Source organism: Tinamus guttatus, unplaced genomic scaffold (assembly GCF_059628265.1).
Source record: "Tinamus guttatus ecotype Peru unplaced genomic scaffold, ASM5962826v1 Tinamus_guttatus_pri_ptg001247l, whole genome shotgun sequence".
NCBI classification, from domain to species: Eukaryota; Metazoa; Chordata; class Aves; order Tinamiformes; family Tinamidae; genus Tinamus; species Tinamus guttatus.
Window position 1 is genome coordinate 37,210 of NW_028289781.1, and position 24,769 is coordinate 61,978.

General features: G+C 66.5%; 1 protein-coding gene across 1 annotated transcript; it reads right to left on the reverse strand.

Moving 5' to 3' along the window:
• Positions 1-761: 761 nt before the first annotated feature.
• Positions 762-24,629, reverse strand: LOC148590571 (transportin-2-like). Its single transcript, XM_088538868.1, is given in 24 exon segments — positions 762-869; positions 977-1,051; positions 1,687-1,786; positions 1,885-1,949; positions 1,951-1,961; positions 2,072-2,167; positions 2,240-2,338; positions 2,451-2,538; positions 3,922-4,080; positions 4,156-4,263; positions 5,818-5,904; positions 7,415-7,586; positions 9,666-9,891; positions 12,017-12,169; positions 13,506-13,671; positions 14,179-14,239; positions 14,319-14,437; positions 14,512-14,634; positions 15,708-15,789; positions 17,221-17,357; positions 18,651-18,754; positions 19,926-20,075; positions 21,725-21,800; positions 24,531-24,629. Coding segments are annotated over 24 exon segments (2,664 nt in total).
• Positions 24,630-24,769: the final 140 nt, after the last annotated feature.

A 24,769-nucleotide genomic window follows, 5' to 3' on the forward strand; every position in this document is an offset into this window, starting at 1 on the left:
GCCCTGGACCCCCCCCAGTGGCCCCAGACCCCCCCCCCAACCCCGGGTCACCCCCAAATTAACCCCCCCACTCCACCCTGGGGGGGGGGGGAGGCTTCAATAGTAGCTGGGGGGGGGCAGAAAGGTGCCCCCCCCCCCCATGGTGGTGGTGGGGGGGGCTCCTCCTCCTGCCCCCCCCGTGTCCGGGTTGCGCCGGGCTCGGAGTAGGTGCCTATAGGGAGAGAAGGGGGGGGGTTAATGGGGGGGGGGGTTAATGAAGGGGGAGTTAATGAGGGAGGGGGTTAATGAGGGGGGGTTAATGAAGAGGGGGATTAATCACAGGAAGGTTAATGAAAGAGGGGGGTTAATGAAGGGGGGGTTTATGAAGGGGGAGTTAATGAGGGGGGGTTATTCAGGGGCATTAATGGGGGTTAATGAAGGGGGTCTTAATGAAAAGGGGAAGGGGGTTAATAAAGGGGGGACTTAATGAAGGGGAGGGCTATGTAGGGGGGGTTAGTGAAGGAGGGGGTTAATGAAAAGAGGGGATTAATCAAAGGAGGGAGGTTAATGAAAAGGGGGGTTAATGAAGTGGGGGTTAATGAAAGGGGGGGCGTTAATGAAAGGGGGGCGTTAATGAAAGGGGGGTGTTAATGAAAAAAGGGGGGGGGTTAATGAAGTGGGGGTTAATGAAAGGGGGGGCTAATGAAGGGGGGTTATTAAGTGAGGGGGTCATTAAGCGAAGGGGGGGGCTGCCCCCCACCCACCTGCGCTGCCGGCGGCCCCTAGACCCCATAGAAGGCCCCGAGTCGCTCCTTGAGCAGCGGCGGGAACTGCTCGGAAAACTGGAGCCAGTTGTCGTCGCCCACCTGCTCCTTGAACGTGTGCAGGATCTGGGGACAGGGGACGGGCGCCGTGGGGACACCGCGGGTCCCCCCGTGGGGACGGCCACCGTGGGTCCCCCCATGGGGACGGCCACCGCCACCGCACTGTCCCCCACCTTGTAGAACATGTCCCTCAGGTCGTCCTTGGGGTTCACCCAGGAGGCGACGGCGTCGCAGAAGAAGATGAAGTCCTGGGGGGGGGGACACGGGGTTAAAAGGGGGGGGACGTGGGGTGAAAAGGGGGGACGTGGGGTGAAAAAGGGGGGACATGGGGTGGAAAAGGGGGGGACATGGGATGAAGGGGGGGACATGGGGTGAAAGGGAGGGACATAGGGTGAAAGGGGGGGGGACAGGTGGTTAAAAGGGGAGATGTGAGGTGAAAAGGGGGGGACATGGGATGAAGGAGGGGACATGGGGTTAAAAGGGGCAATGTGGGGTGAAAAGGGGCGACGTGGGGTGAAAAGGGGGGGGACATGGGGTGAAAAAGGGGGGACATGGGGTGAAAGGGGCAACGTGGGGGTTAAAAGGGGCAACGTGGGGGTGAAAAGGGGGGGGACATGGGATGAAGGGGGGGACATGCGGTTAAAAGGGGCAACGTGGGGTTAAAAGGGGGGGACATGGGGTGAAGGGGGGTGCACAGAGCCAAAGGGGGGGTGACAGAAGAGCCAAAATTGGGGGGGCTCATCAAATCCATAGGCAAAATGAGCGAAGAGGGGAACAGGGATAGGAGCCATAGGCCAAAATGGGGACAACAGGAGACCTGTCCCCAAGGGGGGAGGAAAGGGGGTGACAAACCCCCCCCCCCCCCGGCGTGTCCCCCCCCAACCTGCACGACGCCGCCCGGGTTGACGCCGATCATGACGCAGATCCCGCGGAACGCCGAGTCCTTCTCCTCGTTGTCGCGGATGTTACGGAGCGACGTGCACCTGGCGGGGGGGACAGGGTGGCTGTGTCACCCCCTGCCAGCTCGTGTCACCCCCCCTCCCCAAAATTCCCGGGATTTCCCCCGTTTTCCGGTGCTCACCAGGGCCGGATAAACTGCTGCAGCGTCGGGGCCACCTCCTGCGGGCACACAAAGCCCAAGCGCCCCGATGGTGATGGCTGAAGGAAACCGGGGAAAAAAACAAATAAAACGGGTAAAAAAAAACCCAAATCTGTGTAAACGCCCCCCCCTGCAACCAGGTACCCCCCCCGTTTTGGGGGCTCCTCACCCGTGTTCTCCAGGAGGGTCTTGGGCGTGTTGGGCCGGTTGATGATCTCCACCAGGTTGCTCAGCACCATGGGGACGTAGGGCTGCATCTCGGCGCCTGCGGGGTGGCCGTGTCACCCGCCGGGGGTGGCCGCGTCCCCCCGTGTCCCCCGTGTCCCCCGGGGCTCACCCATCTGCATGCAGATCTCGCCGATGGCCCACGTCGCGTTGTTGCACACGGAGATGAACTCGGGGTTCAGGTTGGTGCCCAGGATGGGCATGAACTCAGCTGGGGGGGGGACACAGCGGCGTGACCCCCCCAAACACCCCTATGGGCTCCCCCCTTCCGAAAACTTGCAGTTTTTCCCCTTTTTCCGCTTTTTTTGGGGCGGGGGACGCACCGATGCAGGGCTTGACGTGCACGAAACAGGCCTTGGTGAGGTCCCCAAGGAGGGCGAAGGAGCTTTGCCGGACCTCGGGCATCGTGTCCTGCGGGACGGAGAGCGGCTGAGCCCCGGGGACACGCGGGGACACGCGGGGGGGACACGGGGGACACGCGGGGACACACGGGGACACACGGGGGGGAACATGGGGGGGACACGGGGGGCACGCGGGACATGCAGGGGACACGAGGGACACACGGGAACACATGGAGGAAACGCAGGGGACACAAGAGGACACGTGGGGGACACACGGGGGACACACGGGGGACACACGGGGGACACATGGACACGCGGGGGACACGCGGGTCACACGGGGGACATGCAGGGGACACGGGGGGACACGGGGGGGACATGTGGGGGACACAAGAGGACAAGTGGGGGGACACACGGGGGAGACGGGGGGACATGCGGGGGACACATGGACACGTGGGGACACACGGGGACACGTGGGTCACACGGGACACATGGGGACATGCAGGGGACACGGGGGGACACACGAGGACACACTGTTCACACGGGGGGACACACAGGGAACACGCGGGGGACACACGGGGACACGGGGCGGGGGGGCATGCAGGGGACACGCGGGACATGCAGAGGACACGAGGGACACACGAGGGACACACGAGGGACACACGGGGGACACACGGGGGACATGCGGGGACACGCGGGGACACACAGGGGACGCGGGGGACACACGGGGACACGCGGGGGACACGGACACACGAGGACACGCGGGGGAAACGCGGGGGACACACAGGGACACGCGGGGGACACGCGGGGGACACACAGGGGACGCGGGGGACATGCGGGGACACGCGGGGGACACGCGGGGGACACACGAGGACACGCGGGGGAAACGCGGGGGACACACAGGGACACGCGGGGGACACGCGGGGGACACACAGGGGACGCGGGGGACATGCGGGGACACGCGGGGGACACGCGGGGGACACACGAGGACACGCGGGGGAAACGCGGGGGACACACAGGGACACGCGGGGGACACGCGGGGGACACACAGGGGACGCGGGGGACATGCGGGGGACACGGGGACACACAGGGGACGCGGGGGACACACGGGGACACGGACACACGAGGACACGTGGGGGACGCGAGGACAAGCGGGGGAAACGCGGGGGACACAGGGACACGCGGGGGACACATGAGGACACGCGGGGGACACACGGGGACACGCGGGGGACATGGGGACATGCAGGGGACACGGGGGGACACACGAGGACACACGGTTCACACAGGGGACACACGACATGCGGGGGACACGGGGGGACACACGGGGGACACGCGGAGACACGCAGGGGACATGCAGGGGACACGCAGGGGACACAGGGGACACATGGTTCACACAGGGGACACACGGGGACACACGGGGGACACACGGGGGACACGCGGGGACACGTCCCCTCACCTGCATGCACTGGAACAGCAGCGTCATGACGTTGCTGCGGGCCACCAGCTGCTCCACGTGGCCGCCCAGCCCCTCGGCCAGCCCGCTCAGCAGGTCCAGGGCCACGATCATGAAGTCCTTGTCGGGCGCCTCGTACTGCTCCGGGTGCTGCGTGTACATCTAGGACAGGGCGCACGTCCCCTTGGGGACACCGCGGGGACACCGCGGGGACACCGCGCGCGCGGGGACACCCACCATGGCCTGCGCCAGCGTCTTCTGCACCAGGGTGACGCAGCGCTGGTAGACGGGCTCGCAGTAGGGCAGGAAGCCGCTCTGCAGCGCGGTGGCCACCGAGGACAGGCACTGGGGACATGGGGACACGGGGACAGCGGTGAGCGCGGGGACGCGGGGGACACCGAGGACAGGCACTGGGGACATGGGGACATGGGGACAGCGGTGAGCGCGGGGACGCGGGGGACACCGAGGACAGGCACTGGGGACACGGGGACATGGGGACAGCCGTGAGCACAGGGACATGGGGGACACCGAGGACAGGCACTGGGGACACGGGGACAGCAGTGAGCGCGGGGACGCGGGGGACACGTGGGGGACACGCAGGGGACACGTGGGGACACGCCGGGGACACTGAGGACAGGCACTGGGGACACGGGGACACGGGGACAGCAGTGAGCGCGGGGACGCGGGGGACACCGAGGACAGGCACTGGGGACATGGGGACAGCCGTGAGCACGGGGACACGGGGGACACGTGGGGGATACGCAGGGGGAACATGGGGGACACGTGGGGACACGCGGGGACACACGAGGACATGCGGGGGACACACGGGGGACACGCGGTGGCCACCGAGGACAGGCACTGGGGACACGGGGACATGGGGACAGCGGTGAGCGCGGGGATGCGGGGGACACGTGGGGGACACGCAGGGGACACGCGGGGGACACGCGGGGGACACACAAGGGCACACAGGGGACACGTGGGGGACACCAAGGACAGGCACTGGGGACATGGGGACAGCGGTGACCGCGGGGACATGGGGGACACCGAGGACAGGCACTGGGGACACGGGGACAGCCGTGAGCACGGGGACGCGGGGGACACGTGGGGGACACACAGGGGGGACACGCGGGGGACACACGAGGACATGCGGGGGACACACGGGGGACACGCGGTGGCCACCGAGGACAGGCACTGGGGACACGGGGACATGGGGACAGCGGTGAGCGCGGGGACGCGGGGGACACCGAGGACAGGCACTGGGGACACGGGGACACGGGGACAGCGGTGAGCGCAGGGACGTGGGGGACACGTGGGGGACACACATGGGGGACATGTGGGGACACGTGGGGGACACCAAGGACAGGCACTGGGGACACGGGGACAGCCGTGAGCATGGGGATGTGGGGGACACGTGGGGGACACACAGGAGGGACACGGGGGACACGTGGGGACACGCAGTGGGGACACGGGGGACACACGAGGACACGTGGGGGACACGCGGGGGACACCGAGGACAGGCACTGGGGACATGGGGACAGTGGTGAGCGCAGGGACGCGGGGGACACGTGGGGGACACGCAGGGGGAACATGGGGGACACGTGGGGACACGCAGGGACACACGAGGACACGCGGGGGACACGCAGGGGACGTGGGGGACACGCAGGACAGGCACTGGGGACACAGGGACATGGGGACAGTGGTGAGCGCGGGGACGCGGGGAACACGCAGGGGGGACATGGGGGACATGTGGGGACACGCAGGGGACACGCGGGGGACACCGAGGACAGGCACTGGGGACACGGGGACAGCAGTGAGCACGGGGACGCGGGGGACACGTGGGGGACACGGTGTCCGTCCCGGGGACACAGGGGACACGGGTGTCCCTCCGGCCACGCTCACCTCCAGCAGCGGGAACAGGTCCTTGTCCTCGTCCTTGAGCTCGTTCCACTTCTGGATGAGCGGCGGCATCAGCTTCTGGATGTACTCCTGGGAATGGGGGAACGGGAATGGGAATGGGGGGAACGGGGATGGGGGGAACGGGAATGGGAGGAATGGGAATGGGGGGGAACGGGAATGGGGGGAATGGGAATGGGGGAACCGGGATGGGGGGAACGGGAATGGGAGGAATGGGGATGGGGGAAATGGGAATGGGGGGAAGAGGGAATGGGGGAACGGGAATGGGAATGGGGGGAACGGGGATGGGGGAACGGGAATGGGAGGAACAGGGATGGGGGAAACGGGAATGGGGGGAACAGGGATGGGGGGAATGGGAATGGGGGGAACGGGAATGGGGAGGAACGGGGATGGGGGAAATGGGAATGGGGGAAACGGGAATGGGGGGAAGAGGGAATGGGGGGAATGGAAATGGGGGAACGGGAATGGGAATGGGGGGGACGGGGATGGGGGGAACGGGAATGGGGGGGACGGGAATGGGAATGGGGGGAATGGGAATGGGGATGGGGGAACAGGGATGGGGGGAACGGGGGGAACGGGAATGGGGGGGACAGGAATGGGGGGGACGGGAATGGGGGGAAGAGGGAATGGGAATGGGGGGACGGGAATGGGGGAACGGGAATGGGGGGGATGGGAATGGGGGGAAGAGGGAATGGGGGGAATGGGAATGGGGGAACGGGGATGGGAATGGGGGAACGGGGATGGGGGAATGGGAATGGGGGGAATGGGAATGGGGGAACGGGGATGGGGGAAACAGGAATGGGGGGAAGAGGGAATGGGGGGAAGAGGGAATGGGGAGAATGGGGGGGAACGGGAATGGAGGGAAGAGGAGGATAAACAGGGGTGAGGGGGGAAATCCAGGGATCACGGCAGGACCGGTCGCTCCCCCCTCCCTGCTCCGGATCCATCAGCCCGGATCGATCCACACGGACACTTCGGGATTCGAATGTCTGTTGGGTTTGATCATCACGGGATCCAACGGGGACGATGGGGGCGACATGGGGACATCGGGGGTGACAAGGGGACGATGGGGGTGACAAGGGGACGATGCGGGGGGGACACATGGGGATGATGGGGGTGACAAGGGGACACTGGAAGTGACAAGGGGATGTTGAGGGCAACATGGGAATGCCGGGGGTGACAAGGGGACATGGGGGGTGACAAGGGGACGATGAGGGCAAGATGGGGATGCTGGGTTGACAAGGGGTGACAAGGGACCAACAGGGACAATACGGGGACGCCGGAGGTGACATGGGGATGCTGGGGACGACAAGGGGATGATGTGGGGGGGACACATGGGGATGATGGGGGTGACAAGGGGACACTGGACGTGACAAGGGGACGATGTGGGCAACATGGGGACGCTGGACGTGACAAGGGGACGATGAGGGTAAGATGGGGATGCTGGAGGTGACAAGGGGCCAACAGGGGCAACACGAGGACACCGGGGACGACAAGGGGACAATGGGGGGGGTGACAAGGGGACGCCAGGGGTGACAAGGGGACACCGGGGGTGACAAGGGGCCGCCGAGGGGCCGCTCACGGGCTGGTTGAGGTGGTGGCCCACGGAGTCGGCCAGCGTGCCGATGGCGTCGTAGAGGATGAGCAGGTTCTTGTGCTGGTACTTGCCGAAGGCGAAGACGAGCGTGTCCAGGATGAAGCTCAGGTAGGGCACGAGCTCCGTGCACGCCTCCTCCTCCAGCGTGGCGAAGGCGCTGGGACGGCGCGGGGACACCGTGGGGACACGTCATCGTCACCGCCGCACAGGGACGGTGTCACCGGGGACGGCGTCACCGCCACGGGGACCGCGCGCTCCGGCTCAGACAGTACGAATACGCCTGGCTCATGGGGGATCAGCGTGTGGAGGGTCATCACGGCCGGAGGAAACCCCCGAAATGGCCCCAAAATGCCCCAAAACAGCCCCAAAATGGCCCCAAACGGCCCCAGAAGGGCCCAAATGGTCCCAAAACGGCCCCAAAAGGGACCAAAACAGCCCCAAAAGGGCCCCAAACGGCCCCAGAAGGGCCCAAATGGTCCCAAAACGGCCCCAAAAGGGACCAAAACAGCCCCAAAAGGGCCCCAAACGGCCCCAGAAGGGCCCAAATGGTCCCAAAAGGGCCCCAAACGGCCCCAAAATGGCCTCAAAAGGGCCCAAATGGTCCCAAAAGGGCCCAAAACAGCCCCCCCAAAGGGTCCCCAGCGCCGCCCTGGGCACCACCTGGGCCCTAAACGCCCTCAAAATGCCTCAAAAGTCCCTCCAATCGCCCCCAAAATGTCCCAAATGCCTCCGAACTGCACTCAAACCCCTTCAAAATGCCCCCAAATGCCCTCCAACTGCCCCAAAGCCCCTCAAAATGCCCCCAAAGCTCCTCAAAATGCCCCCAAAGCTCCTCAAAATGCCCCCAAAGCTCCTCAAAATGCCCGTGACTCCCCTTGAACTGCCCCCAAAGCGCCTCAAAATGCCCCCAAACCCACTCAAACTGCCCCCAAACCTCCTTGAAACATCCCCAAGCCCCCTCTAAACTGCACCCAAACTCCCTCAAAGTGCCCCAAAACCCCATAAATTGCCCACAACCTCCCTCCAAACTGCCCCAAAGCCCCTCCAACTGCCCCCAAAACCCCTGCAGCTGCCCCCAAAGCCCCTCCAACCGCCACAAAGCCCCTCTAACTGCCCCCAACGCCCCTCCAAGTGCCCCCAACGCCCCTCCAATTGCCCCCAAAGCCCCTCCACCCCCAAATCCCCTCCAAACTGCCCCCAAAGCCCCTCCAACTGCCCCCAAGCCCCCTGTAGCTGCCCCTAAAGCCCCTCCAATCGCCCCAAAGCCCCTCCAAGCGCCTCCAACGCCCCTCTAACTGCCCCCAACGTCCCTCCAAGAGCCCCCAACACCCCTCCAAGTGCCCCCAACGCCCCTCCAAGTGCCCCCAAACCTCCTCCAGCTGCTCCCAAAACCCTTCCAGCTGCTCCCAAAGCCCCTCCAACCACCCCAACGTCCCTCTAACTGCCCCAAAGCCCCTCCAAGTGCCCCAACGCCCCTGCAAGTGCCCCAAAACCCCTCCAAACAGCCCCAAACTCCCCTCCAACCCGCCACCAACTGCCCCCAACGCCCCTCCAAGTGCCCCCAATGCCCCTCCAAGTGCCCCCAATGCCCCTCCAAGTGCCCCAGAGCCCTTCCAAGTGCCCCAGAGCCCCTCCAACCTCCGCAAAGCTCCTTCAAACTGCCCCCAACGCCCCTCTAACTGCCCCAACGCCCCTCCAAGTGCCCCCATGCCCCTCCAAGTGCCCCCAATGCCCCTCTAAGAGCCCCAAAACCCCCTCCAAGTGCCCCCAACACCCCTCCAACTGCCTCCAAAGCCGCTCTAACTGCCCCCACGCCCCTCCAAGTGCCCCCACGCCCCTCCAAGTGCCCCCAATGCCCCTCCAAGTGCCCCCATGCCCCTCCAAGTGCCCCCAACGCCCCTCCAAGTGCCCCCATGCCCCTCCAAGTGCCCCCAACGCCCCTCCAACTGCCCCCAACGCCCCTCCAAGTGCCCCCACGCCCCTCCAAGTGCACCCAATGCCCCTCCAAGTGCCCCCATGCCCCTCCAAGTGCCCCCAACGCCCCTCCAGCTGCCCCAAAGCCTCTCCAACCGCCCCAAAACCCCCTCCAGCTGCCCCCACGCCCCTCCAAGTGCCCCCGCACCCCTCCAAGTGCCCCTAACGCCCCTCCAAGTGCCCCCAACGCCCCTCCAAGTGCCCCCAACGCCCCTCGAAGTGCCCCCACGCCCCTCCAGCTGCCCCCCAGCCCCCCGGGTACCTGCAGGCCGCCTCCTGCACGCGCTTGTTGCCGTCCAGGACGCGCTTGAGCAGCTCGGTCATGAGCGGGCGCAGGTAGAGCTCGGGCGGCTGCGCCACCACCCAGTGCGCGTAGCGGCTCAGCGTCCAGCACGCGATGGAGCGCACGAGCGCGCGCCGGTGCGCCAGGCAGCCCACCAGGTGCGGGACCAGCTCGGGGAGGTAGGGCACCATGCCCTGCATGCAGCCTGCGGGGACGGGGACGGGGACGTGGGTGCCATGGGGTCCTAATGAACCCAGGGGATCCCATTGCATCCCGATGAACCCAGGGGATCCCATTGCTCGGGGAGGTAGGGCACCATGCCCTGCATGCAGCCTGTGGGGACGGGGACATGGGTGCCATGGGGTCCTAATGAACCCAGGGGATCCCATTGCATCCCGATTATCCCATGGGATCCCATTGCTCGGGGAGGTAGGGCACCATGCCCTGCATGCAGCCTGTGGGGACGGGGACGTTGGTCACAGGGTCCCAATGAACCCAGGGGATCCCATTGCATCCCGATTATCCCATGGGATCCCATTGCTCAGGCAGGTAGGGCACCATGCCCTGCATGCAGCCTGCGGGGACGGGGACATGGGTGCCATGGGGTCCTAATGAACCCAGGGGATCTCATTGCATCCCGATGAACCCAGGGGATCCCATTGCTCGGGCAGGTAGGGCACCATGCCCTGCATGCAGCCTGCGGAGATGGGGACGTTGGTCACAGGGTCCCAATGAACCCAGGGGATCCCATTGCATCCCGATTATCCCATGGGATCCCATTGCTCGGGGAGGTAGGGCACCATGCCCTGCATGCAGCCTGTGGGGATGGGGACGGGGATGTGGGTGCCATGGGGTCCTAATGAACCCAGGGGATCCCATTGCATCCCGATTATCCCATGGGATCCCATTGCTCGGGGAGGTAGGGCACCATGCCCTGCATGCAGCCTGCGGGGACGGGGACATGGGTGCCATGGGGTCCTAATGAACCCAGGGGATCCCATTGCATCCCGATGAACCCATGGGATCCCATTGCTCGGGCAGGTAGGGCACCATGCCCTGCATGCAGCCTGTGGGGACGGGGACGTGGGCACCGCGGGGTCCCAATGAACCCATGAGATTCCATTGCATCCCGCTGAACCCATGGTATCCCATTGCATCCCAATGAACCCATGGGATCCCATCGCTCGGGGAGGTAGGGCACCACGCCCTGCATGCAGCCTGCGGGGACGGGGACGTGGGTACCATGGGGTCCCAATGAACGCAGGGGATCCCATTGCATCCTAATAAACCCCCAGGGAAGCCCATTGCATCCCGATTATCCCATGGGATCCCATTGCTCGGGGAGGTAGGGCACCATGCCCTGCATGCAGCCTGCGGGGACGGGGATGTGGGTGCCATGGGGTCCCTATGAACCCACAGGATCCCACTGCATCCTAATAAGCCCAGGGGAGCCCATTGCATCCCGCTGAACCCATGGGATCCCGCTGCATCCCGATTATCCCAGGGGATCCCATTGCTCGGGCAGGTAGGGCACCATGCCCTGCATGCAGCCTGCGGGGATGGGGACGTGGGTGCCATGGGGGTCCCAATGAACCCAGGGGATCCCACTGCATCCTGATTATCCCATGGGATCCCATTGCTCGGGCAGGTAGGGCACCATGCCCTGCATGCAGCCTGCAGGGACAGGGATGGGGACATGGCCACCGCGGGGTCCCAAGGAGCCCAGGGGATCCCATTGCATCCTAATAAACCCCCAGGGGAGCCCATTGCATCCCGCTGAACCCATGGGATCCCCCTGCACCCCGATAAACCCAGGGGATCCCGCTGCATCCTGCTAACCCCCTGGGATCCCATTGCATCCTGCTAAACCCACAGGATTCCACTGCATCCCTCTAACCCCATGGGATCCCATTGCATCCTGTTAATCCCATAGGATCCCATTGCATCCCGCTAACCCCACGGCATCCCGCTAACCCCATGGGATCCCACTGTATCCTGCTTACCCCATGGGATCCCATTGCATCCCGCTAACCCCACGGGATTCCATTGCGTCCTGCTAACCCCATGGGATCCCACTGTATCCCGCTAACCCCACGGGACCCCACTGCATCCTGCTAATCCCATGGGATTCCATTGCATCCCGCTAACCCCACGGCATCCGTCTAACCTCAAGGGATCCCACTGTATCCCACTAACCCCACGGCATCCCGCTAACCTCAAGGGATCCCACTGTATCCCACTAACCCCATGGGATCCCACTGCATCCCGCTAACCCCACGGCGTCCCCCTGCCCCGTCTCCACATCCCGGCGGTCGCTCCCTGGCACTCACCCTCGGCGATGGCGCCCAGCACCAGGATTCCCGACTCCTTGACCACCCATTCCGGGTGGAAGAGCAGCTCCTTGAGCAGCAGCAGCAGGTGCGGGAGCAGCTCCTCCCGGAACACGTTGGCCAGGACGTCCAGCGCGGCGGCCGAGCACTTCCCTGCGCAGCGGGAGGGAAGACGCTGGAACGCCGGTCCTCATCCATGCTCCCGCCACGAGCTCCGCCTTTCATCCCGCTGGAATTTAACTGCAATCCGGCTATAATCCCCCTTTCCATCCTTATCTGTGGTGTCCTGGTCCCACCACGACCACCATGTCTACCAATTGCCACCAGGTCTCCCTATGGCCACCACGTCTACCCATGGTCTCCAACGACCTTCCATGGCCACCATGTCTACCAATTGCCACAGGTCTCCCTATGGCCACCACGTCTACCCATGGTCTCCAAGGTCCTTCCACGGCCACCACGTCTACCCATGGCCACCAGGTCACCCCATGCACCCAGATGTCCCCATTACCTCCCACATCCCCCCAAAGTGGCCACCACGTCTCCCATTGCGCTCCAGGTGTCCCCATGGTCTTTCCACAACCCCCAGGTCTCCCCACGGCCCCCAAATCTCCCCATGGCCCCCAAGGTGTCCCCATGGCCCCCAGATTTCCCCATGACTCTCAACATGTCCCCATGGCCCCCCAGATCTCCCAATGACATCCAAGTGTCCCCACGGTCCCCAAGGTCTTTCCACAACCCCCAGGTCTCCCCATGGCCCCCAAGGTGTCACCATGGCCCCCCAGGTCTCCCAATGACCCCCAGGTGTCCCCATGGTCCCCAAGGTCTTTCCACAACCCCCAGGTCGCCCCATGGCCCCCAGCGTGTCCCCACGGCCCCCAGATCTCCCCATGACCCCCAAGGTGTTCCCATGGCCCCCCACATGTCCCAATGCCCCCCAGGTGTCCCTATGGCCCTCAAGGTGTCCCCCTGGCCCCCCAGGTGTCCCCATGACCCCCAAGGTGTCCCCATGGCCACCCAGGTCTCCCAATGACCCCCAGATCTCCCCATGCCCTCCAGGTGTCCCCACGTCCCCCCAGGTGTCCCCATGGCCCCCAGATCTCCCCATGACCCCCAAGGTGTCCCCATGGCCCCCCACATGTCCCAATTCCCCCCAGGTGTCCCTATGGCCCTCAAGGTGTCCCCCTGGCCCCCCAGGTGTCCCCATGACCCCCAAGGTGTCCCCATGGCCACCCAGGTCTCCCAATGACCCCCAGATCTCCCCATGCCCTCCAGGTGTCCCCACGTCCCCCCAGGTGTCCCCATGGCCCCCAGATCTCCCCATGACCCCCAAGGTGTCCCCATGGCCCCCCACATGTCCCAATGCCCCCCAGGTGTCCCCCTGGCCCCTCAGGTCTCCCAATGCCCCCCAGGTGTCCCCATGCCCCCCAGGTGTCCCCACGTCCCCCGGGTCCATCCGCGGCGCGCCCGGACGCCGGGGCCCCCGTACGCAGGTTCCAGTCGGACAAGGTGTCGTCGTCGTCCTCGTCGTCGCCGTCCTCGGGCTCGGGCGGCCGCGGCTCCTCGTGCGGCAGCGTCACCGTGCGCGACTTGTGGAAACGCGGCTTGATGTCCTGCTCGCTGTCGGGGACGGCCTCGTCCTCCTCCACGTCCCCCTGCGGCCACCGGGGTGTCACCGGCGGGTGTCACCGAGGCGGACCCCGCGCAGCGGCCCCCGGTCCCCCTGGATTAGATGGTACCGACTATTGCGGGCACCAGTGCCAGCTCCGTGTCCCCTCCGGGAGCCCTTGGGCATCCCCTGCTGTCCCCAACGTCCCTCCCGCTGTCCCCAAGGTCCCTCCTGCTGTCCCCAATGTCCCTCTCGCTGTCCCAAAAGTCCCCCCGTTGTCCCCAAGGTCCCCCCTGTTGTTCTCAAGGTCCCCCCGGTTATCCCCAGTGTCCCTCCCGCTGTCCCCAAGGTGCCCCCTGTTTTCCCCAAGGTCCCTCCCGCTGTCCCCAAGGTCCCCCCTGTTGTCCCCAAGGTCAGCTCCGTGTCCCCTCCGGGAGCCCTTGGGCATCCCCCTGCTGTCCCCAAGGTCCCCCCTGTTGTCCCCAAGGTCCCCCCGTTGTCCCCAAGGTCCCCCCCGTTGTCCCCAAGGTCCCCCTGGCACCAGGATCCCCACCTTGAGCAGGATGATGTCGATCTCCGAGTACTTCATGCCGTTCACCAGGATCGGGATGAGCCTGCGTGGGGACAGCGGGGACAGTGAGGGGACCCGGCGGGGGACACGGGGACACGCCGGGGGACACGGGGGACACTCACTGCACCAGGTGGGCCGTCAGCACCTCCTTGCAGATGGGCTGCTCGGCCAGCGTGAGCCAGAACTCGCAGGCCTCGAGCGCCACGTTCTCGTCGCTGTCCCGCGTGCGCTGCAGCATGTACTGCGGGACGGGGACACGGTGACACCGCGGGGACACGGGGGTGGCCCCGGGGGTGGCCCCGGGCGGGTACCCACCTGGATGATGCTGTGCATGTGCGGGATGAGGCGGTCGACGCGCACCTCCAGCAGCATCACGAGCGCCCGGCACACGTTGCGGCGCACCTCGGCGTCCTCGTCCACCGCCAGCGCGAACAGGTGCTGGGGACACGCGGGGACACGGGGGGACGGGGTGAGGGGACGCGTGGGGACAGCGCGGGGACACAAGGGGCAGCACGGGGACAAGGGAGGCATGGGGGGAAGTGTGGGGACATGGGGGGGCAACATGAGGGACGTGGGGACACATGGGGACACGAGGGGGACAGGGTGAGAGGACGCATGGCGACACGGGGGGCAGCATGGGGGACATGTGGAGACATGTGGGGACCCACAGGGACACGTGGGGACATGGGCGGACAGTGTGAGGGGACAGCACGGGGACATGGGGGGCACCACGGGGACACGGTGGGGACAGTGTGAGGGGACGTGTGGGGACAGCGCGGGGACACAAGGGGCAGCACGGGGACAAGGGGCGACACAGAGAGAAAGCATGGGGACATGGGGAGCAGCATGAGGGACGTGGGGACACATGCGGACCCACAAGGACACATGGGGACACGGGGGGACAGTGTGAGGGGACGCATGGAGACAGTGTGGGGACATTGGGGGCAACACGGGGGACACGTGGGGACATGGGGGGACAGCGTGGGGACAGGAGGGGCAGCGCGGGGGCATATGTGGGGACCCGTGGGGACACGGAGGGACAGTGCGAGGGGACACATGGAGACAGCGCGGGGACACGGGGGGCAGCATGGGGACAAGGGGGGACATGGGGGAAAGCGTGGGGACATGGGGGGCAGCGGGGGGACATGTGGGGACCCACAGTGACACACGGGGACACGCGGGGACATGGAGGGACAGTGAGAGGGGACGTGTGGGGACAGCGCGGGGACACGGGGACCTGTGGGGACCCATGGGGACATGCAAGGACCCATAGGGACAGTGTGGGGACCCATGGGGACACATGGGTACAGTGTGGGGACCCTCAGGGGCACAGGGGGACCCACAAGGACACGTAGCGACCCATGGGGACCCGTGGGGACAGCGTGGGGACCCTCGGGGGCACACTGGGACCCAAAAGGACACGTGGGGACGTGTGGGGACCCATGGGGACCCGTGGGGACAGCGTGGGGACCCATGGGGACATGTGGGGACCCCCGGTGACCCGCGCGCACCTCGATGAAGGTGTCGATGTTGTCCATGAGCGCCTGCGCGCGGTCCATGATGAACTGGTTGACGCAGGCCACGGCGTGGGAGCTGCGGCGCTCGTTAGCGGATAATTAACCCCCAGCTAACGAGCTATGCCCCCCCCGGTCCCCAACTGCGTCCCAGGAGCCGCATGGAGGGGACTGGGACACCCGTGGGGACATGCGGAGCTGGGGGGGGGGGCAGGGCCACCCCTTGGGGACACGCGGAGCTGGGGGGGCCCAGGGCAGCCCCTTGGGGACATGCAGAGCTACCCTGGGGGGCGTCCCAGGGCCACCCCTTGGGGACACGTGGAGCTGGCAGGGGACACAGGGCAGCCCCTTGGGGACACGTGGGGACATGTGGAGCGGGGGGGGGGGTCACAGGGCCACCCCTTGGGGACATGTGGAGATGGGGGGACACAGGGCCACCCCTTGGGGACATGCGGAGCTGGCAGGGGACACAGGGCAGCCCCTTGGGGACATGTGGGGACACATGGAGCTGGGGGGGCCCAGGGCAGCCCTATGGGGACACACGGAGCTGGGGGGGACACAGGGCAGCCCCTTGGGGACACGCAGAGCTGCCCTGGGGGGGTCCCAGGGCCACCCCTTGGGGACAGGCGGAGCTGGCAGGGGACACAGGGCAGCCCGTTGGGGACACACGGAGCTGGGGGGGGGGGGGCAGGGCAGCCCCTTGGGGACATATGGGGACATGCAGAGCTGAAGGGACACACGGCAGCCCCTTGGGGACGCATGGGGACACACGGAGCTGGGGGGGCCCAGGGCCACCCCCTGGGGACATGCGGAGCTGGGGGGGGGGGACACAGGGCTACCCCTTGGGGACACATGGAGCTGGGGGGGCGACACAGGGCTACCCCTTGGGGACACACGGAGCTGGTGGGACAGAGGGCCACCCCTTGGGGACACGCGGAGCTGGGGGGGCCCAGGGCAGCCCCTTGGGGACATGTGGGGACACACGGAGCTGGGGGGGCCCAGGGTCACCCCTTGGGGACAACGGAGCGGGAGGGGCCCAGGGCAGGCCCATGGGGACACGCGGAGCTGGGGGGGCCCAGGGCAGCCCCCTGGGGACATGTGGGGATACACGGAGCTGGCGGGGGACACACAGAGCTGGGGGGTCCCAGGGCCCACCCCTTGGGGACACGCAGAGCTGGGGGAGCCAGGGCCACCCCTTGGGGACACACGGAGCTGGGGGGGACACAGGGCAGCCCCATGGGGACACACGGAGCTGGGGGCTCCCAGGGCCACCCCTTGGGGACACACAGAGCTGGGGGGGCCAGGGCCACCCCTTGGGGACACGCAGAGCTGGCACGGGACACAGGGCCACCCTTGGAGCCACACGGAGCTGGCAGGGGACCCAGGGCTGCCCCTTGGGGACGCATGGAGCTGGCAGGGACACAGGGCCACCCCCCTGGGGACACAGAGAGCTGGGGGGACACAGGGCCACCCCCTGGGGCCACGCGGGGCCGCGCGCCCCGTGTCCCACCGGATCTTGGGGCTGCAGTGCTTGAAGAACTGCAGGAACTTGGGGATGAGCACGTGCAGCGGCCGCGCCAGCGCGTCGCTGTCCAGCAGCTCCGACGAGTCCTCGCAGATCTTCTGCAGCGCCCCGAACGCGCCCTGCGTCCGCGGGGACAGCGGTGTCACCTGGGGTCCCTGGTGTCCCTGGGGTCCCTGGTGTCCCTTGGCGTCCCCTGGCCTCCCTGGTGTCCCCTAGCCCCCCTTGTCCCCAGGGTCGTCTCCGTCGTGTCCCCACCTCGGTGCTGTAGTCCTCCGAGCCGAGCAGCTCGCACAGCTGCGCAGGGGGGATCAGCAGTGTCCCCGTGTCCCCGGTGTCCCCCCATGTCCCCCCCTTGTCCCCAGTGTCCCAATGTCCCCACCTCACAGGTGTTGTAGTCCTCCAAGTTGAGCAGCTCGCACAGCTGCGCAGGGGGATCAGCAGTGTCCCCTGTCCCATGTCCCCGGTGTCCCCGCTGTGTTCCATGCCCCAGAGCCCTCCCTTGTCCCCAGTGTCCCCTCCTTGTCTCCAGTGTCCCCACCTCACAGGTGTCGTAGTCCTCCGAATTGAGCAGCTCACACAAGCTGGGGGAGTCAGCAGTGTCCCCTGTCCCCGTGTCCCCACCGTGTCCCGTGTCCCCAGAGCCCTCCCTTGTCCCCACGTGTCCCCAGTGTCCCCTCCTTGTCCCCTGTCCCCACCTCACACGTGTTGTAGTCCTCCGAGTTGAGCAGCTCGCACAGCTGGGGCAGCAGTGTCCCGTGTCCCCGGTTCCCCCCGTGTCCCCAGTGTCCCCTAGTGTCCCCCCATGTCCCCAGTGTCCCCACCTCACACGTGTTGTAGTCCTCCGAGTTGAGCAGCTCGCACAGCTGGGGCAGCAGTGTACCCGTGGTCCCCGGTTCCCCCCGTGTCCCCAGTGTCCCCTAGTGTCCCCCCATGTCCCCAGTGTCCCCAGTGTCCCCACCTCACACGTGTTGTAGTCCTCCGAGTTGAGCAGCTCGCACAGCTGGGGCAGCAGTGTCCCCATGTCCCCGGTTCCCCCGTGTCCCAGTGTCCCCCCATGTCCCCCCCTCGTCCCCAGTGTCCCCTCCTTGTCCCCAATGTCCCCACCTCACACGTGTTGTAGTCCTCCAGTTGAGCAGCTCGCACAGCTGGGCAGCAGTGTCCCCGTGTCCCCGGTTCCCCCCGTGTCCCCAGTGTCCCCCCATGTCCCCCTCTCGTCCCCAGGTGTCCCCTCCTTGTCCCCAATGTCCCCACCTCACAGGTGTTGTAGTCCTCCGAGTTGAGCAGCTCGCACAGCTGGGGCAGCAGTGTCCCCTGTCCCCGTGTCCCCAGTGTCCCCGCCGTGTTCCGTGTCCCCAGAGCCCTCCCTTGTCCCCAGTGTCCCCTGAGTCCCCTCCTTGTCCCCAATGTCCCCACCTACACGTGTTGTAGTCCTCCGAGTTGAGCAGCTCGCACAGCTGGGGCAGCAGCTCCGGCCACATCTGCAGCTCCCCCTTGGAGGCGATGGTGGTGATGAGGATGCCTGCGAGGCCGAAGGCGCCGCGGTGAGCCCGCGCGTGGCCCTGCGTGCCCGTGTCCCCTCCTGTGTCCCCCCGTGTCCCATCACCAACGGTGGCACGGATGAGCCCCGTGTCCCCGGTGCGTTCCCGTGTTCATTCCCAACAGTGACGCGGATGAGCCCTGTGTCCCCCTCTGTCCCCTGTGTCCCCATAGTGACTGTGGCACAGATGAGCCCAATGTCCCTTCCTGTGTCCCCATGGTGTTCCTGTGTGCCCCCTCACCGACAGTGGTGCGGATGAGCGCAGATGTGTCCCCACGCGTCCCCATGTCCCCACGTGTCCCCATGGCCCCATGTGTCCACACGTGTCCCCTCACCGATGGTGGTGTGGATGAGCGTGGACGCGTCCCCATGCATCCCCATGTCCCCACGTGTTCCCACACTTCCCCACGCGTCCCCACACGTCCCCACGTCCCCTCACCGACGGTGGCGCGGATGAGCCCCATGTCCCCCACATGTCCCTGTGTCTCCATGCGTCCCCATGTCCCCCCGTGTCCCCACACGTCCCCACGTCCCCTCACCGACGGTGGCGCGGATGAGCCCCATGTCCCCACGTGTCCCCGTGTCCCCACGCGTCCCCCACATGTCCCCACGTCCCCTCACCGACGGTGGCGCGGATGAGCGTGGACGCATCCCCATGTGTCCCCCCGTGTCCCCTCACCGACGGTGGCGCGGATGAGCGCGGACGCGTCCCCACGTGTCCCCATGTCCCCTGGGGCCCCGTGTCCCCTCACTGACGGTGGCGCAGATGAGCGCGGACACGTCCCCCCGTCCCCCCACGCGTCCCCATGTCCCCCTGTGTCCCCACGTCCCCCCGTGTCCCCACGTCCCCTCACCGATGGTGGCGCGGATGAGCGCGGACGTGTCCCCATGTCCCCCCGTGTCCCCACGTCCCCCCATGTCCCCATGTCCCCCTGTGTCCCCTCACCGACGGTGGCGCGGATGAGCGCGGACGCGTCCCCCACGTGTCCCCATGTCCCCCCGTGTCCCCATGTCCCCTCACTGACGGTGGCGCGGATGAGCGTGGACACGTCCCCCCACGCGTCCCCATGTCCCCCTGTGTCCCCACGTCCCCCCGTGTCCCCACGTCCCCCCATGTCCCCCCGTGTCCCCATGTACCCCCGTGTCCCCTCACCAACGGTGGCGCGGATGAGCGCGGACGCGTCCCCCAGGCTGCGCAGACACTCCTGCTTGATGAAGGCGGCCACGGGCGGCGGGAAGCTCTGGTAGCTGGCGCGGACGTTGTTCTTGAGGATGAGACCGCTGAGAGAGCGCGTGGGCTCGTCTGGGGACACAGGGACACGTTGGGGACATGGGGACACGTTGGGGACACGTCAGGGACACGGGGACATAGGACACGATGGGGACATGGGGAAGCTCTGGTAGCTGGCGCGGACGTTGTTCTTGAGGATGAGACCGCTGAGAGAGCGCGTGGGCTCATCTAGGGACACAGGGGACACGTTGGGGACACGGGGACACGTTGGGGACACGTCAGGGACACGGGGACACGTCGGGGACACAGGGAAGCTCTGGTAGCCAGCGCGGACATTGTTCTTGAGGATGAGACCGCTGAGAGAGCGTGTGGGCTCGTCTGGGGACACAGGGGACACGTTGGGGACACATTGGGGACATGGGGACACGTCGGGGACATGGGACACGTCAGGGACATGGGGAAGCTCTGGTAGCCGGCGCGGACGTTGTTCTTGAGGATGAGGCTGCTCAGCGAGCGCGTGGGCTCGTCTGGGGACACAGGGGACACGTTGGGGACATGGGGACACGTTGGGGACACGTCAGGAACACAGGGACATGGGACACGTTGGGGACATGGGGACACAGGGACACCACGGGCGGCGGGAAGCTCTGGTAGCCGGCGCGGACGTTGTTCTTGAGGATGAGACCGCTGAGAGAGCGTGTGGGCTCATCTAGGGACACGGGGACACGTCGGGGACATGGGGACACGTCGGGGACATGGGACACGTCGGGGACACGCGGACATGGGACACGTCGGGGACATGGGGAAGCTCTGGTAGCCGGCGCGGACGTTGTTTTTGAGGATGAGGCCGCTCAGCGAGCGCGTGGGCTCGTCTGGGGACAGGGGGGACATTGGGGACATGGAGACACATCGGGGACACGTCAGGGACACGGGGACATGTCGGAGACATGGGACACGCATCAAGGGCACAGGGACATGTCAGGGACACGGGGCGACAGCGCGTGGGTTCGTCTAGGGACACAGGACAGTGTCGGGGACACGGGGACACGGGACACATCAGGGACACAGGACACATGTCAGGGACACACAGGGACAGCACGTGGGTTTGTCTGGGGACACGGGGACATGCCAGGGACACGGGACGCGTCAGGGGCATGGGACACATGTCAGGGACACAGGGATACGCATGGGGGACACACAGGGACAGCGCATGGGTTCGTCTGGGGACACGGGGACACATCAGGGACATGGGGACATGGGACACACATCAGGGACACGCGAGGACAGCGTGCGGGCTCATCTGGGGACACAAGTCGGGGCGCAGGGACACCCAGGGGACAACATGGGGACAACATGGGGACATGGGGATGCCACGAGCATGCAGGGTTGGGGACACTATGGCACAGGGGGGACACCAGCCAGTGACACTTGGGGACACGCAGGCAGGGGGACACAGGGATGGGGACCCTTGGGGACACGTGGGGGGGGACACGGGGACGGGGACCCTTGGGGACACGCAGGTGGGGGGTCATGGGATCGGGGACCCTTGGGGACACACGGGCAGGAACACACAGGGTCAGGGACCCTTGGGGACACGTGGGGACACGCGGGGGGGAGCACACGGGGTCGGGGACCCTTGGGGACACGCGGGGACACGCGGGGGGGAGCACACGGGGTCGGGGACCCTTGGGGACACTTGGGGACACGCGGGGACGAGCCACCTTCGGACTTGAGGCGCGTGAGCACGAAGATCAGGTAGTTGTTGAAGTCGGGGAACTGGTTGAGCTGCTGCAGCTGCTGCGGAGCCGTTAAGGAGCCGGGAACGCCGGGAACGCCGGGATTCCGGGGAAAACGGCGGGAATGGGGGGGAATGGGGGGAAAATGGGGAAACGGCGGGGAAAAGGAGGGAAAATGGGGGAAACAGCGGGAATGTTGGGGAGAAGGGGGGAAAATGGGGAAAACGGCGGGAATGGTGGGGGGAAAAGGGAGGAAAACGGGGGAAACGGCGGGAATGTCGGGGAAAAATGGGGGAAACGGCGGGAATGGGGGGGAGAAGGGGGGGAAAATGGGGGAAATGGGGAGGAAAAGGAGGGAAAATGGAGGAAACGGCGGGAATGGCGGGGAAAAGGGGGAAAATAGGAGAGAAAGAAAGAAAAAAAGAAATAACAGCAGAAAGGGGGAAATGGGCAGGGAATAACGGGAAACAACGGGGGAAAATGGGGAAAAGCCCCATTGAAACCCCCCAATTAAATCTGCCCCCAAATCAACCCCTCCCGGGTGGGGCCGGGTCCTCCATGTCCCCAACCGGGGTGTCCCCCCGTGTCCCCACGATACGTCCTGCACCGCGCGCTGCGTCACTGTGTGCCCTCGTGTCCCCATGTCCCTCTGTATCCCCCCATGTCCCCAGGATACGTCCTGCACGGCGCGCTGCATCACCGTGTCCCCTCTGCGTCCCCTCGTGTCCCCGTGTCCCCTCCGTGTCCCCAGGAAATGTCCTGCACGGTGCTCTGTGTCGCTGTGTCCCCTCCATGTCCCCTCCGTGTCCCCATGTCCCCAGGATATGTCCTGCACCACGTGCTGTGTCGCCATGTTGGGGACACCCCCGTGTCTCCATGTCCTCCCGTGTCACCCCCGTGTCCCCATGTTGCCCCATGTCCCCAGGATACGTCCTGCACCACGTGCTGTGTCGCCGTGTTGGGGACACCCCCGTGTCCCCATGTCCCCCCCGTGTCCCCCTGTGTCCCCTCGTGTCCCCATGTCCCCCCGTGTCCCCGTGTCCCCAGGATACGTCCTGCACCGCGCGCTGCATCGCTGTGTTGGGGACACCCCCGTGTCCCCATGTCCCCCTGTGTGTCCCCATGTCCCCCTGTGTGTCCCCACATCCCCCTGTGTGTCCCCATGTCCCAGGATACGTCCTGCACCGCGCGCTGCGTCGCCGTGTTGGGGACACCCCCATGTCCCCATGTCCCCCCCGTGTCCCCCTGTGTCCCCTCGTGTCTCCATGTCCCCCTGTGTGTCCCCATGTCCCTCCCGTGTCCCCAGGATACGTCCTGCACCGCGCGCTGCGTCGCTGTGTTGGGGACACCCCCATGTCCCCATGTCCCCCTGTGTGTCCCCATGTCCCCCCGTGTCCCCATGTCCCCCCGTGTGTCCCCATGTCCCCCCAGGATACGTCCTGCACCGCGCGCTGCGTCGCTGTGTTGGGGACACCCCCATGTCCCCATGTCCCCCTGTGTGTCCCCATGTCCCCCTGTGTGTCCCCATGTCCCAGGATACGTCCTGCACCGCGCGCTGCGTCGCCGTGTTGGGGACACCCCCGTGTCCCCATGTCCCCCCCGTGTCCCCATGTCCCCCCGTGTCCCCATGTCCCAGGATACGTCCTGCACCGCGCGCTGCGTCGCCGTGTTGGGGACACCCTCATGTCCCCACCGTGTCCCCATGTCCCCCCCGTGTCCCCGTGTCCCCCCGTGTCCCCGTGTCCCCACGTCCCCAGAATACATCCTGCACCGCGCGCTGCGTCGCCGTGTTGGGGACACCCTCATGTCCCCACCGTGTCCCCATGTCCCCCCCGTGTCCCCGTGTCCCCCCGTGTCCCCGTGTCCCCACGTCCCCAGAATACATCCTGCACCGCGCGCTGCGTCGCCGTGTTGGGGACACCCCCGTGTCCCCATGTCCCCAGGATATGTCCTGCACCGCGCGCTGTGTCGCCGTGCTGGGGACACCCTCATGTCCCCATCGTGTCCCCGTATCCCCATGTCCCCCTGTGTGTCCCCATGTCCCCCCCGTCCCCCCAGGATACGTCCTGCACCGCGCGCTGCATCGCCATGTTGGGGACACCCCAATGTCCCCACCATGTCCCCATGTCCCCCCTGTGTCCCCATGTCCCCAGGATAAGTCCTGCACCGTGCGCTGCGTCGCCGTGTTGGGGACACCCCCATGTCCCCATGTCCCCCTGTGTGTCCCCATGTCCCCCCCGTGTCCCCATGTCCCCCTATGTCCCCAGGATACGTCCTGCACTGCGCGCTGCGTCGCCGTGCTGGGGACACCCTCATGTCCCCATGTCCCCCTGTGTGTCCCCATGTCCCCCCCGTGTCCCCATGTCCCCAGGATACGTCCTGCACCGCGCGCTGCGTCGCCGTGTTGGGGACACCCTCATGTCCCCATCGTGTCCCCGTGTCCCCATGTCCCCCTGTGTGTCCCCATGTCCCCCCCGTGTCCCCAGGATACGTCCTGCACCGCGCGCTGCGTCGCCGTGTTGGGGACACCCCCGTGTCCCCATCGTGTCCCCGTGTCCCCATGTCCCCCTGTGTGTCCCCATGTCCCCCCCGTGTCCCCAGGATACGTCCTGCACCGCGCGCTGCGTCGCCATGTTGGGGACACCCCTGTGTCCCCATGTCCCCCCGTGTCCCCACGTCCCAGGATACGTCCTGCACCGCGTGCTGCATCGCTGTGTTGGGGACACCCCCATGTCCCCACCATGTCCCCATGTCCCCCCGTGTCCCCCCATGTCCCCCCTGTCCTGGATACGTCCTGCACCGCGCGCTGCGTCGCCGTGTTCGGGGACTGCGAGTCCTTGAGCAGCTGCAGGACCTGGCGCAGCCCCTGCTCGTCCGGCTGCCACTCCATGGCGGGACCTGCGGGGACAGCAGGGGACAGCGGTGACAGGGGGGGACAGGGGGGGACAGCGGGGACAGGGGGACACAGCGGGGACAGGGGGACACGGCCACCACGGGGCCAGGGGGGAACGGGGAGCGTTTGGGGGAAAA